This window comes from Mastomys coucha, unplaced genomic scaffold (assembly GCF_008632895.1).
Source record: "Mastomys coucha isolate ucsf_1 unplaced genomic scaffold, UCSF_Mcou_1 pScaffold5, whole genome shotgun sequence".
In the NCBI taxonomy this organism is placed as follows: domain Eukaryota; kingdom Metazoa; phylum Chordata; class Mammalia; order Rodentia; family Muridae; genus Mastomys; species Mastomys coucha.
The window spans coordinates 25,665,676-25,683,488 of NW_022196911.1; the positions used below are offsets into that span (position 1 = coordinate 25,665,676).

The window sequence follows — 17,813 nt, forward strand, 5'->3', positions numbered from 1 at the left end:
TAGACCCAACAAGCTTCTCAGGTGCACAGGCCAGTGGAGAGCAAAGTTGGACAATGTACTAGATTGTGGGTAGGAGAAAAGGGTGAACTCAGGCCAGAAGTGATGCAGAGATACAATTTATAGGACAATAAACAATGTATCAATATAATACATTCCAGCTTTTATTTACTAAAACTGTACAAAATAAGAACAATAAAATAACCATGTGAAAAACAACACAGTATGCCAAGTCTCCTGTATGGTGGGAGTGGTTCTGAGTATCAAATCCATGCTTCACAGATTCTAAGCACTGCCGCACCCTCAGCCTCCTTAAATCTTTTCAGATTTCCCCCAAATTCCACACAGTGCAGATCTGAAGCATGTCCCAGCCACCCTGGCTCGGCATACAGCAGCCCCTAGTCTGGCTTTTCTGCCTATGTTCCTAGCACTAGCTCAGGAGCCAGTGACTTCCCACACCAGGATCTCGTTGTGAGCAGCAGTGAAGAGCAGTCTGCCGGATGGTGTGAACCTACACAGGTGTACCGAGTCATCATGACCTTCAAAGTCCTGGGCAGTCCCTGCTGCACAGTCTAGGAGCCTCAGCATGCATTCTGTGGGTAGATGACAGGATGGGAGGGCCAGGCAGCACCCAGAGGGATTCCCAATCCTGCGTCCCCTGCCTGACTCAGTGCTCTGAGTACTGACACCAGAGAACGTTGCAGAGGGGAGTAGAGCCATGTCGTATACACCCCCAAACCTGCTATGGCTGAGGGCCATGGAAGCTGCCCTCTTTCTGCTCCAGTGCAGATGCTGCAGCTGGTGACTTACACCTCACCTTTGACCTTAGGCCTCCCTTTGGGGCTGTTTCTCCACACTCCTTACAGAGGGAGAGCCCAAACACAGAGGTGAAGAGTGGATGAGCCAGTTTGCCATTCCCCAGAACACTGTGTGTCCACCAGCACTCACCAGCAAAACCAACCACCATGAGCTGAGCCCCTGGGGACAGGCTCAAGGACATGGCAAAGAAGGGCAGAGGTGTCTTCTGTACCACCTGTAGGAAGACAGTATGACACTGAGATCTCCTACTAGGGACACAGCCCAGGCTCCATGGTCTTATGACCCTGTGACACACAGCCCTGGCTGCCCGCCTACCGTGCAGTATCTGTCGTGAGTGCACAAACCTGCTTTTGGCGGAGGCTGTAGAAGACTGCCTCTTCATGTGCGCCGAGGCCGACACACACCAGTGTTGCCCTATCCCAAGGGCAGAAGGCAGCAAGAGAGGGGGGCAGGAGGCCCGGAGCCTACGGAAAGCAGTATGTTGTACTGAGTTATGCAGATTCCAATCCCCACCCATATGCCCGTGGCTACTCTTACCTCCGAGAGGGCAGGTGCAGGAAAGCTCAACCATTCCAGGAGCTCACAGCGGTCCTGGAGCCAATCAGAGACCCAGATGCTGACACGCTGGTCCCCACTCGCAGCCAGCCACAGTTCTACACCCTCTATCCCTAGGTCTCCATACTGGGAGAAATGAGGGATGTGAGAACCTGCTGCCTGCCCACAGCACCCCAAACCCCTCCCCACCATCACCTGAGGTTGGCTTACTTCTTTGCTTGTGCTCTGGATAGCAGAGATGGGAGCACCCCGGTGGTCACTGAGCACACGGAAGGTCATCCCTGAGCAGAGGTGGCTTATAGCCACAAGTCCGTCCTTATCTCCAGATAGGATGGTCTGACCTGTGCCAGATGGAGACTATGATGCCATTCTGTGAGCCCAACCCATGGCCTGGAAGCGTGGTACAGGCTAGATGAGGTGGGCACATGACTCTGTGGCCGCACATCTCCTCACCATCAGTGGAGAAGGCAATGGCTGTCAGAGCGGTCCGGTGGGGGTGCATCTTGAGTTCCATTGCAGTACGAGAGATGCTGAAGACTCGAAGTGTGCCATCACTATAGCCAGCCACCACCTGCTGCTGCTCTGGGAGTCCACAGGATGGGGGCGTCCACGAAAGGCAGAGGCAGCTCTAGTGTCGCATGGAGAAGGGAAGACCAGCATCTCCCCAGAAAGGTGACAAAGGGAGCAGAGCAAATGACCGATCCCCCCAGATCTCTCTACCTACCTGGTTCAGCACCTGAAACTGGATCACCAGCTCCATGCTGGCCAAAGACCACACTCTCACGCTCCCATCCTCGCCACAGGTGGCACAGTGAGATTCACTGGGGCTGAAGACCACCTCGTTTACCTGTGGGACCCCAGTACAGTTGAGGGGATGCCCATCTGGGCCTTCCTACTCAGCTCTCCAGGCCAGGCTACCCACATGGGAACAACTGTCTTCTGCCCAAGCCCACTTGTCCCAACCCCCTCCATGTGAGGTGCACGCTGCTCCCTAGACTTAGCGAGGAACCCGTCAGTAGGTGGGACTTAGAAAACCTTGGGAAACACTGACAGAACCTAGAGTATATAATGTGACCTCATGTCTCCAGCAGGCTACAGAATGAAAGAAAAAGCACGAGCCACTGAGCTGCCCCAGCACTCACAGCTTGAGTGGCTTTGTGGCTTTTTATTCAGGCTGTTGAATGTCTTGATGGAGAAAACATGTGTATTTTTTTTTTTTTTTTTTTGGGCTTTTCAAGACAGGGTTTCTCTGTGTAGCCCTGGCTGTCCTGGAACTCACTCTGTAGACCAGGCTGGCCTCAGAACTCAGAAATCCACCTGCCTCTGCCTCCCAAGTGCAGGGATTAAAGGCATGCACCACCACTGCCCGGCAAACGTGTATCTTGTAGGCACCACTGAGAATCAGGATTTTGGAGACAGGTGGCATAGATGCCACGAACCAGTGAAATTCTTTGTAAACTGATGCATAATATCTCTTGGAGAAAATCCCAGGTTAGGATTGCTCAGGGGTCCTGGGTCCCATCGCCATCCTGGGCTCATGAGGTTCAGATCACAGCCTATGGGCCTGGACTGCCTGTCCATCCTTAGTGCTGGAAAGCAGTCGGGACTGTCAGCACAGCAAGGGCTCAAGACCCACACTTCTGCGGGCAGGAGAGTGAGCAGACTGGCTACTTGAACTACAGGAGACTGGCCATAGAAAAGACAGAACTGAGACACAGCCTGGATGAAGCTGGAAATCTGATGGACAATGAAGGGAACCCATACAAGGCCTCAGGCATAATCTATTACATGGCTGTCAGGCATGAAAAAAATCCAGATAGTCCTATCAAATGATAGGCCTGCCCAGACTTGACCACATCTGAAATACCCAGACCAGTTCCACCTGTGTATAAGAAGATCCAAGCAGAACCTGGTGGGGCTGACAGGACTGCACAGTGGGGTCCTGAGGATGTCAGCAGGGCCGGCCTATGGGAAGCGCTAAGCAGGTGATGTGGGTTCTTTAACAAGTTACAAAAAGGAAAGACTGCAGAGTCAGTCTATACTGGTAAATACAATGCCTGGACCCACGAGACCCCATTTGGGTCTCCCTGAGTGTTACTCATGAGCTGAAGACAGGATGACTGTGGTGTAAGAGGTGGGGGCAGTAAATGGGCTTGCTGCCCTAGACCACCCTGCCTGGGGTGGAAATCCTGTTTTCCTTCATGGCCCAGTGAGCTCACCTTGGTCCTGTGGCCACTGATGAGGCGGGTGCTAGTGCCCTCTGTCCAGTTGATGTACCAGATTGTGCCAGCTGTGGTGCCCACCACACCCATGTCCATGCCACTGTCAAAGCTGGCACTCACAACAGCCCCATCCAGGGTCAGCTCACGCTCCATGAAAACAGAACTGGATCTAAGAGAACAGGGGAAAGGAGTCTTGAGGCTGGAGACACAAGCCAGCTGAGTCTGCCAGGTGACAGGGAAATGAGCAGAGCCAGGGATTTTAAGCTTCTCTCTCCTCGGTCCACAGCCTCCAAGACCCATGCTATGCTGAGTGTATCCTTAAGGAGGGGCTCAACTAATGACAGGGATATAGGGTAGCCCTCAACTGAGGCTATGCTACATTAGTGCTGGCTTGCAGGATCCATCACAGACTTAAGACTTTACAGCCAAAACCCAGTGGACTGATGCAGGACAGAGGCCTGTGGCAGCTCACCTGGCACTGGAGCCTTTGCGCCTCAGCTCTGGCACAACTCCCACAGCCCAAAGGCGCAGCCTTTTTGTGTTACTTCCACTGATTAGTCTAGAGCCTGAACACAGCAGCACTCCTAGAAGACAGACAGGGTGGGTAGAAGACAGGGTGGGCATGAAATGCCCATTTCCCACACTTCGACAGCCAGCTCAGGTGGAGGGTAACAGAGGTTGCTGGGCACTCACCAATCTCCCCATCATCAGCCTCCCAGGCCAAGAAGCAGTGGCCAGTGCCAGTGTCCCAGACACAGATCTGGCCAGAGCTAGAACCGCAGTAGAGCAGAGGGCTGGCCCCATAGCAGAGTGAGGTCAACTCAGACGCCCCCAGTTCCTCAGGGACTGGCTCTCGGTGTACCTGACAGAACACAGTGTGGCTGTGCATCAGTGAAGTCCTCAGGCAAACAGACTCCACCCTCTCAAGTTGCCCATGGGACACCTTGGGGCTAGAGAGATGGCTCAGTGATTAAGAGCACTGGCTGCTCTTCCAGAGGACCCACGATCAATTCCCAGTATCTACATGGCAGCTCACAACTGTGTAACTCCAGTTCAAGGGGATCCAGCACCCTCATACAGATGCACATGCAGGTCAGACACCAATGCACATAAAATAAAATAACACCTCAGTCAACAGCCTGGTACCTGGAAGCTGGTGTCTGCCCCATGGTGCTGCAGGAGCCAGAAGGTGATGGCACTTGTGCCCACACAGATGAGCTCATTGGCATCCCATGGGTTAAAGGCTACACCATGCACAGGCTCCAGGAGGCGAGTGGATGACAGGAGTTCATAGGTGGCCATGCTCCACAGGGCAAGGTTCCGGTCAGCATAGTCCCCTAGGGACATATAACGGCGATGTCAGGCACAGGCCAGCCACCAGGCCTCCTAGAAATCTGCCCTCTCTCCGTTTACCCAAGCCTACCTACCCAACGTTACAAGGAACTCATCATCTGGTGAGAAAGCCAGAGCTTGCACAGCTGTGTCATGGTGGGAAAGGAGTTGCCGACAGAGGCCCTTGGGAACATCCCAAATTCGGATCTGGCAGCAGGCAGCTGTGTGGCCACAGCAGGAGGCAGAGGCCAAGATCTGCAGGTCGGGAGGTGAGTGGTCAGTGGAGACTGCTACCATGCCTGCCCTTGCTGAACGGAGGGCAAGCTGAGATGTGTCCTGCATGATGAACTAGAGCCACACTCTACTGTACACTGTGCTCCTGGACATGGACAAGGGATGCACCTGGCCATCCTGGTTGAGTGCGAGAGTAGAGATCTCCTGGGAATGGCCAAGCCAGTGCCGCTGGGTGCCAGAATGCAGGTCCTCCACTACCACCAGGCGACCACATGTGTAGGCAAAGAAGCCTGCAGGCAAGGAAAATGACAATATCCCATCACGGCCGGCAGTCAGACCTCATGGGGCTTGGGCATAACAAGGCATAAAAGCTTCAACTGGCATCCAGTGTTTGCTGTGGAGGACATACCCTAGAGAATAAGACTGCAGTCCTACCTGTGTCCGGCCTCCAGACCATGTTGGCCCGCCCATTCCCATTGTAGCCCACGACGGCCTTCAGTCGCAGCTGCTCTCTGCCAGTGGGAGGGAAGGAGACGCTCTGCAAGGAAGCAGACCCAGAAAGCTGGTAACCAGCATAGCTGGGCTTCAAACTACACAGGGAAGCACTAAGAGAGACAGAGTGGTCAGGTAAGGGACCTGGGGTCTAAATAGGGAGGTGAGTAGGATCCATAGGAACTAGAAACTTTATGCTCCTGGAGTACCGAGGGGGCAGGGAGGGGTAAGCAGCACCGGTGAGAGACAAAGGTAGGATCAGCAGAACCAGAAAGCTGAGTATATACGCTACCAGATGGAGGACGTGTGTGGGCAGAATGGAGTGGAAGCTTCCCTGGGGAAGACTGAGAGGGCCTGTGTCCAGAAGACTATTTTTAGAAACCCCTTGCATGGTGTGCTGCCAACCTTAACCCGTGTACAGGCCTTATATCGAGCAGTGAAGTGCTTGTAGGAATCTGGGCGGGTTGGGAGCCCAGCCTTTCCACTCCGAAGGCTCCATTCACCTGACAGAAGAGACCATAGGACATCAGAGATCCCTCCCCAGACACAAAGTTGCCCAGACACAACCCTGCTAAGCTGAGAGCTGTGTCCCACCACCACAGGCATATCAGGATCCCCAGAGTCCTGAAATCTTTCTTCTTCTTTTTTTTTTTAATTTATTTTATTTTATGTATATGAGTACACTGTAGCTGCACAGATAGTTGTGAACCACCATGTGGTTGCTGGGATCTGAACTCAGGACCTTTGGAAGAGCAGTCAGTGCTCTTAGCCGCTGAGCCATCTTGCCAGTCCTCAACTCATCTTTCAAGAAAGATTACTACAAGCCCCAAAAATGGCCTCACAGAGGCCTCAGTCTCTGCCTGCGGCCACTGGCTTACTCATTTGGCTGTGGTGACCGGGAAGCTCTGCAGGTGTCCAAGAGCTCTTTGCAGCCTCCCGAGGAGCATCCCCAGCACCACTGGCCTCCTTCTCCACAAGCACAGGTAGGGTCGGGGCCTGGCCTTGGAGGAATGCCTCAGAAATATGGTTCTCCTCACAGAGTCCTTCCTCATCAGATATGGAGAAGGTGCCTAGGGTGAAGACCAAGAAGAAGAGAAAAAACAAAGCCAGAGTTGGTAGAACACACCTTAATCCCAGCACTTGAGTGGAGACAAGCAGATCTCTGAGTTTGAGGCTAGCCTGGTCTATATAGTGAGTGTCAGGACAGCTAGAGCTGTCTCGAAAGTGAGACAAATATATATAAGTATATATATATAGTATACACTCCAGACACTCCTGCTCCTCCCTGGCCCTCAGTGAGGATGTTCATTTGCTGCTGGCAACCACTGGCTGGACCATTACAGTGTGGGATTATCTAACACAGGTTGCCAGGTGCGTGCTATGGGCAGCAATGGCCTACGCTTCCCCCACAGGACATAGGAGGACACAGATACAGTGAGAGCCTGTCTTGAAAGAAAAAAGAAAGAAAAGGAAAAACAGCTACCTGGCCTGACACCACTGAGAACTAGCACCTGACACCACCGAGAACTAGCACCTGACACCACTGAGAACTAGCACCTGACACCACCGAGAACTAGCACCCAGGCACATGCTGTGACCATGTACACCCAGAAATGCCGAGCACCCCAACCCTTACCAGTACTTCCTTCAAGAAGCCTGTCATGGGTACTCAGTGGGGACGGGGATGCTGGAGACGGTATGGGCACTTGCTGCCGAGGGAGTCCACTGGCCCCAGATGCCAGGTCCTTCCGCTGGCCTGCACTAGAGTCTAGAGATAGAAAGACCATGTCAGGGCTGGGCATATCAGATATGTCTCTCAGGGAGGAGGTCTCAGGTAGGCAGAGAAGAGATGGTGCCACTTGCCAAACATGACCCTCAACCCAGTGTCAGCTCCACACCAACTAACAAGGTCATGCCCTCTGTGACCCACTAAGCCTGGTCACTCACCAGCCTCATGCACTGGGGGGGCCTCAGGATCACTTCCATCTCTGAGAATGAGAGAAGGTGTCAGGGGCCAGCCAACAAAAGGCCCATGCACACATGGTGAAGGGTAAACACTTGCCTCTCAGGGGTGGCCAGGATGTCCCAGAGGAAGATGGCATCTCCCACACTGATGACCTGCAGCTGATCAGGTGTGAAGGCTACAGCGTGCACAGGCTCTGAGTGGCCGATGTATACCTGGGGCAGTACAGCACATGCAGGGACCCAGAGCATGCCCAGGATTCTGTGCTCCCGGTATCTAGGTATCCCCATGTAGCATTCGGCCTCAGCAATCAGAGGGTTCTACACATCACCTTCCATCCTTCCAGTCCCAGCCTTCCCTCACTTGCTCCTCCAGGGGCTCCCCAGCCACCCATGGGGAACCATAGCCCGCTGCTACCCACAGCACGTACCTGGCAGCTGGGGTTCACCTGTGTTGGATAATCCCACACTGTAATGGTCTGGCCAGTGGCTGCCAGCAGCAAACGAGCATCCTCACTGAGGGCCAGGGAGGAGCAGGCTCTGGAGCGGACGCTAGATAACTAGAATAAAGCATTCTCAAAGATGCCCCTTTGTGGTGGAGCAGCTGGCACTGGGGCAAGGTTGGAGGGACAGGGAAGGGTCGGCAGCCCACTGCCTGTAGTGCCCTGACTCACCTCTCGGATAGCGTGTCCTGACACAGCATCCAGTACCACAACCTTGTTAGAGGCCGTGGACACCAGCAGATGGCCTGAGTTCCCAGGGCTGAAGCAGACAGCCACAGCCCAGTCCAGGTGGGTGCTGACATCAACATGGAGTAGCTAGGGGGCAAGTGACCACTAGCCTCCAACTCCAGGGCTAGTGGGCACCACCCAGGGATAGGGAAGTGGCTTCAGGTCTGGGTACCCACCTGGGTACCCAGACATAACCCCCACATAGGAAGCTGAGCTTTTGGAAAGCATGGTGAGGCCAGGCCCTTCAGCCTTGTGGCCAGGCCCTGGACTGCCCCCGAGCAACTGTAGCCTCTCGTCTATTCCTGGACAGGCAGAGCCCCTGGCCTACGAGATCCCACACTCACCTCATCCAAGGAGGCCAACTCCACAATTGTCACCATGCACTTGGAGGGGCCCACAAAGGCCAGCCGGCAGCTGTCTCCACTGACTGCCAGAATATTGGGGTTGGGGCGACCATCCTGACAGACCATGTTAGCTGTAGCAGCACAGGGTAGGGGTCAGTGGGTGTGGTGGGAGCCTCTTCATCCCATCTCCCCACAGCGTACACAGCCCTCTACAGCTTGCACAGAGCCAACACTTCAGGTCTCATAGGCTGTCTCACAGGACCACTTGTCAGGCTAAGTCGAGGAGGAGCACGGAAGGCATAGATGCCCTTTAAATGGGTCTCTCCCAATTGCTCTCCTAGTGCCCAGGCTGCCCACCTTCTGAAGCAGAATAGGCACAGACCCTTACTGACCCTTGGCTTGTAAGGGCTCAGAGACCTCCTCCTTGGTGGGAGGCACATGGCACAACACAGACCTAGCATGGAGGTGATGGCCATGCCCTGATTAGAATTTTTCTTTTTTTTGTAAATGTGACACAAGTTAGAGACATCTGGAAAGAAAATACCTCTATCAGACTGGCCTGTAAGCAAACCTGTGGGAGCATTTTCTTGATTAATGAATGACTGATGTAGGGGGCCCTGCCCATTTGGCAGCACCACTTCCGGGCAGGTGGTCTTGGGCTGTGTTAAGGGCAGCAGGCTGAGCGAGCCATGGGGAGCACGTCAGTAAGCAGTACCCTCCCATGGCCTCTGTTTCAGTTCCTACCTTCACGTTCCTGCCCTGACTTCCCTGGATAGACTGAAACTGTAAGATGAAATAAACTCTCTCTTCCCCAGCTTGCTTTTGGCCAGGGTCTTTATCAGCATAGAAAGCTAACCAAGACAAAGCTTTGAACCAGCCTGAGTGGCTAGGAGCCTGACCTGCCACACGTAGGACGCAGCATCGGGAGACAGCACAGCTGTACTGGACTAGGGAGCCCTGAGAGCAGGAGCTGAACAGGAATCTGCCGTCAGGGGTGATGACCAGGCTGGTGATGGCCCCTCGGTGACGCCTGCACCACACATGGGACACTCACTGACTTTGGCCCTGGAAGCCAAGATGTGGTTTATGGTGGCACTGGCTTTCCTGCAAAGGGTCCTCCCCACGTGGTGGTGTCTGTGTAGCCCTGGTTCCCCTGGAAACACTCACGTGTGTTCTACCAGGACTCTGGAGTTCTCCAAGCTGAAGGACCGCACGGCCCCACTCCTGAAGCCACAGAAGAAGCTCGGCATTGTGGGGTGAAAGGCTACAGCACAAGGAGTATCCTCAGAGGATGAGAAGTCATACAGCTGGAGGGAAGAGGCCACCATGAAGATAACACAAGGGACAAGTGTGCCCCATGTGATTTTAACACTAGGTTCCAGAGACTAGGCTAGAAGGACCCAGTTCCCTGCGGATCCCCTGCCCTCAGCCTTTAGGTGTGGCATCGGGACCTATCCCGTCTGCCTTTTGCTACTCCCCACCTGCTGTAGGGTAGCCAGGTCCCAGATGCGGACAGTGTGGTCAAGGGACACAGTGGCCATCTGTCCCCGGTTCAGTTCTGTAGAAAGCGCCAACACTGGGGCCATGTGGGACCGCGCCAACACAGTATACTCCCGGGAGGGGACATCCAGAAAGCCCAGGTGGCCTGAAGTGGTGGTGGACAGCACACGCAGGCCATCGGGACTGAAGGAGACTGAACTGACAGGGCCATCGTGTTCTGTGGGAAGGATGGGTAAATGGCCACTGGGCCCAGCAAGCTTCAGAGATGACTCCAGGAGAGCTGACACCACACTACCACACACACTACATGGGCAGGGCACTGAGGTACCCGGGACACAGACCCCTTGCTCCTCTGCTGCCAAGGTCTCCAGGGTTCTGAGAGTATCATGCCCACTAGCTACTGCCCCTAAAGCCCCAGCAAAAGCAGCCTGCAGAGAGCACTGGGATTGCTAGGCAGCCAGGTTCAGGGCAGCTCCCTTGCCCTATAGCTCACTGTCCAGCCCAAGAAGAGTACTACCAAAACCAGAGCCAGAGGAACCCAACCTTCCCTGTGCCAGGGCCAGCCTTCCCCATGCTAGGGCAGACAGATGTCTGCAATCTCACCGGCCTCTAGGAGCACTGAGGAAAAGTCCAGGGGCCAGAGTCGCAGGTAGCCATCCTCAGAGCCCACAGCACATGTGGTAGTAGAGACACTGAGGCTACTGATAGCAATGCCGGGGCCTGAAAAAGGAAGCCATCAGCACCTCAATGTCATGTCACTTCCCCGAGGAATGGGTGCCCACCTACCCATGCTGAAGTTCTGCTTCTCGGTGAGGGGAACATCAGGGGACTGTGCGGGCAGCAAGCGGCGGACGTGTTGCACAGCCATGCGCTGGTGGTCAATTTCCAGGATGTGACCACTACGGCTGCACACAAAGCTGCAAAGGGAGGGTGGAGTGAGGCACGTACTCAGGGTAAAGGGTAGGCTGGGTAAGAACAAAGGCAGGGACTCACAGCACGCTAGCAGAGGGTGCACAGTGGCCATCCGGTGCCTGTGCAAAGGCAAGGTCAGTGAGCTCCAGTGAACAGTACTCCCCCAGGTCCACAGCGCAGGATCGAAGGACACCACCCCACAGCCGCCACAGCCGCACACTGCCCCGACCACATGATGCCATCCTGTAGGTGTGGAAGAGTAAGCAACATGAAACAGAGAGGGGCTCAAGGCCCAAACCCTGTCCCAGTACCACAGAGCCTGGTCATATCACCTGGTTTCATCAAAAAAGGCAATGTGGAAGGTCTGAACATCAAAGTCAGTATGCACTTTTGCCAGGACCACAACCTCACCGCCAAGGCCCAGCTGGTCTGTGTCCCAGGCCACCACCACCTGCAACAAACACAGAATGAACTCTAGGTGCAGACATTAAGCTCCACAAGAGCTCTGCCTAGCCCTCCTGCCCCCTCAGGACTAGCTGAGCCCCCAGCCCCTGACACAGAGGTCACCCCTGAACATCTGCAGAGCGCAGCTGTAGCTATCTACAGAGGTAAGCAAACCCTGACTGAGGCCGGGGTGTAGCTCAGTGGCAGGGCAACTACTTAACATGGAAGGCCCTAGATTTCCAGCATTCTGGGAAAAAAAGCCGAAGGTAGCCCATACTGAAAAAATGGGTCAGTTCAGAGCAGCTAAATGCCTACAACTCTGACAACACTGAACATTTAAATACAGATTTAATGTATGTAGTGTATTTAGGCTGGCTTGGAGCTTGCTATGTAGACCAGACTGGCCTAGTGAATGGCCCACCTGCCTCTGTTTCTCCAGTACTAGGGCTAAAAAACGTGCCACTGCTGGGCAGTGGTGGTGCAGGTCTTTAAACCTCACACTCCAGAGGCAGAAGTGGGCAGATCCTTCATAGCCAGCCTGGTCTACAGCATGAGTTTCAGGACAGCCACAGCTACACAGTGAAACGCTGTCTTGGGGGAAAAAAAACAAAGCAAAGCCAATCAAAACAAAGCAATGTGCCATCACATCTAGGTCATCGATGATATTCTCGCTCTCTAGCTATCTTCAGACACACCACAAGAGGGCACCAGATCCTATTACGGATGGTTGTGAGCCACCATGAGGTTGCTAGGAATTGAACTCAGGAGCTCTGGAAGAACAGTCAGTGCTCGTAACTGCTGAGCCATCTCTCCAGCCCTTGATTCTCTTTTTAAAAAGAGCCTCTACATTTATTAGTGATGGCCTAAATGTATGTCCATGCATCGTGTATGCACAGTGCCAACAGAGGGCAGAAGTAGGCACTGGATTCCCTGAGACTGGAGTCACAGACAGCCTCCACAGACAATTCTAGTTTGGAACTGAACCCCAGAGGCCTCTGGAAAAACAGCCAGTGCTCTTAACCACTGAGCCATCTCTCTAGCCCCCATCGTAAAGCAGCTTACAGGGGCTGGTCAGCAGTTAAGAGTGCCTACTGCTCTTCTGAAGGTCCTGAGTTAAAATCCCAGCAACCACATGGTGGCTCACAACCACCCGTAATGAGATCTGATGCCCTCTCCTGGTGTGTCTGAAGACAGCTACAGTGTACTTACATATAACAGTAAATAAATCTTTAAGAAAAAAAAAAGCATCTTACATACTACTTTAATAAGCAAAAATAAACAAAGACAAGAGTTTTAGAAAGCAAAGGCTGAGCCAAGGAGTGGTGGCACATACTTTTAGTCCCAGCACTCAGGAGGCAGAGGCAGGCAAATCTCTCTGAGTTCAAGGCCAGGCTGATCTACAGAGTGAGTTCCAGGCTACATACAGAACCCTGTCTCAAAAAAACCAACAAAACCAAATAATCAAACAGCAAAAAAATAAACAAACAAAAAAGCAAGCAAGTAAACAAGCAGGCTGGCTGGAGCTCACCACCCAAGCAACAGGGCCCCGCCTCCTGTACCAGGCTTATAGACACATTACCGTCCTCCCGTGTCTGTCCTTGCCCACACCGCAGAGGAGTGCCCCACTGCCAGAGAAGCTGTAGGTGTGGAAGATGAGGTCAGCAGTTTCATGGCACCTCCCACTGCCCCTGCTGCCCTGACCCAAGGCTACTGCACCTGAGGGAGCAGATGGTGTGCAGTGGGCTTCTGAAGAGAGACAGGCATCCCCCAGTCTGGAAGTCCCAGAGACGCACCATGCTGGGAGGCTGTACTTGAGCTGAGGCTAGCACCGTGTCACTGCCATTGAGCGCCAGGGCAGAGACCTAGAGAAGGGAATACAATATGGCCTGTAGGTTCACCCCTGCAGGTTCTCCCCGCTCAGGCCCAGCAGGCATGTACCTTGTCGGTGTGACCAAGGAAAAATCTCTGCTGTCCAGTGTCAATCTGCAGGACGACTATGACTGCATGGCAGGGGTAAACAACAGCCACACCATCTTTGGTCCACAGAGCCTAGCATATGAGAGCCAGGACCAAAGTCACCCACAGAAACCCAGCCAGGTCCCTCTTGCTTGTTTAGAAAGGGAGTCTGGCGCACACGTGTATACACACACACAGAAGCATTTGACCACACAGAGACACATCTGTCCCCCACCTACATCAATGGCATATATAGGGAAAACAACTAAAGTCTCTTCCCCATAAGAGACTGGTGATCTTGGTGGCAAAAGATCAAAGACTCAGAGACTGTGCCCAGAAGGGCCTGGAGAGTACCCAGAACGAAGAGAAACAGCCACTCCTTTCTGAGGCCTTTCCTAGAGGCCCACTGCATGTGCTAGAGCTGACTTCCCACCTCACACCCAGTTCCAACACATCTGGTCTGGATCAGAGAGACCCACACTCATAAAAGGTCTAAAGACATAACCAGGGCGGGAGAGATGGCTCCGCAGTAGAGGCAGATTACTACTCTTGCAGAAGACTCCCGTTCTGCCCCAAGCTCCCATGTGGTGGCTCACAGCTGCCTGTAAGTCCTGTTCAAAGGGTCTGATGCCCTTTCTGATCTCTGCAGGCTTCTGCACACACGCAGTAAGCATACACATACACATAAAATAAGCAAATCTTTATGGGGCTGGAGAGATGGCTCAGCAGTATAAAGAACTTGGTTCCTTCTACAAAGGGCCTTGGTTCAGCGTGTAGCTTTGGCTGTCCTGGAACTCTGTAGACCAGGCTGGCCTCAAACTCACTGATCTGCCTGCCTCTGCCTCAGAGTGCTGGGATCAAAGTGCTGCCTCCACCACCCGGATACATAAAATAATTTTTAAAAAATCCATCCATATCCTAGAGCTCTTGGGTCTTTGGGAGCCCTTTAACCCAGCCATTACCTAGCAGACCTTACCAAGTGAACAGGGGGCACCCATGACCTACAGACTCACATTAGCGCTCAGGAATGAGCAGTAGGCAGGACACGGTTTCTTGAGGACCATAGGAAAGAAAGTACCCAAGACAGGACTAGGAACTCTCCTTCCCTAAAACTCACTCACACCAATCAAAACTGGCCTGGAAACTGTCGCGAAACCTCACCCATTGGGTGCTGTGACCCCCAAAGCCGATGACTCCCTTGAGCCTCAGGACTGGGTCTGGGAGGAAGGGCTGAAATAGGAAAACGAAAAGTGAGACCTGAGGAAGTCACTCGGCCCCTGCAAATGTCCCACCTGTGCTGCCTCTCAAAAAAGGGGGGAGGGGATACGGACAGCTCCTGCTAGAAGCAGTTGTCTCGCGCAGCAGTCAGGTCTTCAGAAACCCCAGACAGAGTGGGCAACAGGAACAAACCCATCTCTAGAGGCCCATCCGCTCTGAATGCAACTCAGGAGGCTCAGGTAAGTCAGCCCGTCATCTCACTAATGCCCAACCGCCTTCAGATAGACACTCACCTTACAGGAGCCAATGTCCGAAAGGGCCATGGGCACTCCAGATGATTTGTCAGCAAGAACGTGTTTCCCACCAGCCACCGTGTGTGCATCGGTAACCTCATCCCAGGCTGAAGGACGTTGGCCACGGATACTGAAGGCATTTACACTGGAGACTTCTGGGTACTTTAGGCTGACCTCTGGAAGACGACTGGATGCTGAAAGGACCTGGCACGGCTGTAATGGAACATGTGCCATCAGCACCCTAGGGCCGCCGGTCCCCAGCCCTTTCCCAAGCACACTCACCAATGCAGGGCTAGATGTCTGGGCCACAGGGGACCTACTCCTCAGCAAAGGTTTGCCAAAGACCACTGGATGAGGCAGGCGCTGTGACATATGACCTAGGAAGACTACAACGGAGCAAAGAGCCAGAGTGGAAAAGCAAGAGGCCCGTGAATGGCAGCCAAGGTACAGGGAGGGACAGGTGGCTCCCTCACCATTCTATAGCTGCTCTACCATAAACACTGCCATCATCCTATCCTAAACCCTGGCAGATCCTCTCCAACAAGAAAGCGGGATCAGATGCACAGACCTTAAATAGGATTCAAGGACCACCAGCTCCACCCTTTTCTGGGCCTAGACCTCCAGGCTGCCCAGGCACATACCGCTTGTAGTCTCCATGCTACGGATCCCCTCTCAGGATGCCCCAACATTATTCCCACCAAGCCCTATACACCCTGTAGAACCACAGCCCACCTGCCTCTGGACGGGAACAGTTCTTCTCAACCTGCTCATTAGGTGCCTTTGAGCCGTCACTTGGAAACCTCGTGGGTGGCAAATACAGGTAAAAGCAAAATCAGTCTCTGGGGACTGAAGGCCATCTGGCCCCTCACCACCTGAGGTCCAGAGCTGCTCACCGAATGTGGATGTAATGGTCATGCCAGCTCTCCCCTTTTGGCACCGGGAAAGCCATTTCTCGAGGCATAGGGTTGACAGACAACTTTGCACGCCGGGCTTCAGTGACAGTGACAGCTACAATGATCAGGGCTGTTCTAGATCAAGGGACATTTGTCCTATCTCTTCCCACCCCAGGCAAGCGAGTATCTGCCACTCCACCAGCCCACACCAATGCTCTTCACAGAACTGAGAGCCTTGATACATGGCTCGCCTCTGAAATTGCTAAGTGGTTCTTATATGCCAGCTAGTAGGAGGGCTCTAGCCTTCTGACTGGGATGGGGCATGAAGTGTGGGCCTCACCAGGATCAAAGCACAGATCACTGGTGTAGAGGTTTCTGACTAGCAGGCTGGCACACAGCCGGATGCTCTTGAGGTGACTATAGTGCCGACTCAGGTAGGACATCAGGACATCTCGCAGGTCCAGCTGCAGGCAGGTCCAGCGGGCACGAGGAGGAGGTACACCTGTCAGGTCTGCAGGACAGGTGTGAGGTCAGCACCTACCTACCGTTTTGTTGCATCCCTCTCAGCCCCACCCCCCAGCTGTCCTCAGGGCCACACAGAAGCACAAGCCCAGTTGGGCCTGTACCATCCCATTCTAGGCCTTCATTTAAGCCATCCCTCCTGGACCAGGTACCACCACCTCTCCTGGGTGACTTGGCCTCGAGGACAAAGGGGAACTGAAGCCATGTTGCGGAGGACTTGAACTCCTTAAAGAGGTTGGAGAAAGACACACGGATGACCTGGCCGTCCTATGATGCAGAAGAAGGCCATTAGTCGCAGTTTATGGGGTTAAAGAAACAACAAACACCCAGCCCTCCTGCCAAGCCGGGCACCTCGGTGGCCACGTCCAGGTGGATGACAAAGTGCTTGGAAGACAGGGGCCGGAAAAGCACATAGAGGTACCGCCCAGTCAGCCCCAGGGACTGGGTGCTCGTTCTGGGGAGCTGGATGTAGTTGCTGGCAGATACAGACCCACGGATGCGATACACAGCGCTCTTCAGGACCTTGTCCTAGAAAGAGAGAGGAGCTGCAAATGGTGCAAAGCCGGAGGACAGTCACAGTGCCCACTGGGGGATCTCGCAAGAGCAGGAAGGACCCCCGCGGCCAGTACCGTCACCACAGCCACATCTCCCTCTTTGCTGGACCGTTTCCACTCATCCACCCTGAAGTGTCTGAATACGTTGAGGAAAGGATGCTGCCAGGCTGCAGAAAGGACGCCCCCTGAGCACCGGTCCTGGGCAGTGCGCCGAGACCCTCCACCTCCACCCACGGGACGGGCTTCTGCACGAAGTCCAGTCAGTGACGCAGCGGGGACCTCGGACCCGGGACTCCCAAGACGCGAGACCGGACGACAGCGCGCCTCGCGCGCGCCGCTACCTCCAGCCATGGCGCTATAGCTCGCGCTTCCCGCCTCAGCGGACGCCATCCTATGCAAAACACGCAGCACGGAGCCTAGCAACAGCCGCCTGGCAACGCGCGTCACTTCCGTCGGCGCCGCGGCGACGCACAAACTCCCGCGGCTGCGTAGCTCCCGGGCGCCTAGCCGACCCCACGCCGTGCTTGCTCGCTCTGGCCACTCCCACCGCTGTTGCCTCCCGCTTGGGCCTCTGCGGCCACGCCCCGCCGTGGACCTCAGCTCTGTGCAGAGAGCTGGGCTGAGTAGGCGTGATCGCTGCCGGTCTTCACATCCACGGTCTACCCAGGCTGGGCCTCTTCTCTGCTTTCTGTGTGGAGGCATCTGATCCGCATCCGGGGTACTCTGGGTCCCCCTGCTTCAGGAGAGTAAGGTCCAACTGGGGTGCAGCTTTCAGATAACTACAGTTACCACAGGTTCAACACATACCCAAAGACCCTTGAGACATTTTTCCC

At 54.3% G+C, this 17,813-nt stretch overlaps 1 protein-coding gene across 12 annotated transcripts; it reads right to left on the reverse strand.

The window, feature by feature from the left end:
* Positions 1–137: 137 nt before the first annotated feature.
* On the reverse strand, positions 138–17,422 carry Wdr90 (WD repeat domain 90). Of its 12 annotated transcripts, XM_031350547.1 has the most exons (42): positions 17,322–17,367; positions 17,056–17,147; positions 16,778–16,954; positions 16,579–16,693; positions 16,245–16,415; positions 15,905–16,034; positions 15,744–15,811; positions 15,294–15,397; positions 15,012–15,224; positions 14,662–14,730; positions 13,483–13,593; positions 13,261–13,406; positions 13,124–13,181; positions 11,433–11,551; positions 11,182–11,343; positions 10,975–11,105; positions 10,792–10,908; positions 10,170–10,405; positions 9,856–9,995; positions 9,588–9,718; positions 8,689–8,819; positions 8,288–8,431; positions 8,045–8,173; positions 7,714–7,829; positions 7,599–7,639; positions 7,288–7,419; positions 6,530–6,721; positions 6,057–6,154; positions 5,595–5,697; positions 5,328–5,449; positions 5,021–5,180; positions 4,740–4,930; positions 4,287–4,455; positions 4,066–4,177; positions 3,591–3,762; positions 2,096–2,218; positions 1,825–1,999; positions 1,582–1,712; positions 1,354–1,497; positions 1,161–1,280; positions 946–1,030; positions 138–590 (listed from the first exon to the last, which is right to left on the reverse strand). In XM_031350547.1, exons 1-42 carry the CDS (start codon positions 17,329–17,331, stop codon positions 433–435), a joined length of 5,448 nt encoding a protein of 1,815 aa, XP_031206407.1. In that variant the 5' UTR covers positions 17,332–17,367; the 3' UTR covers positions 138–432. The 12 variants fall into 12 exon arrangements, with proteins under 12 accessions (XP_031206407.1, XP_031206405.1, XP_031206399.1 ...); XM_031350545.1 differs by having other exon boundaries at positions 7,714–7,775; positions 17,056–17,422; XM_031350539.1 differs by having other exon boundaries at positions 16,582–16,693; positions 17,056–17,421.
* Between the last annotated feature and the right edge of the window lie 391 nt (positions 17,423–17,813).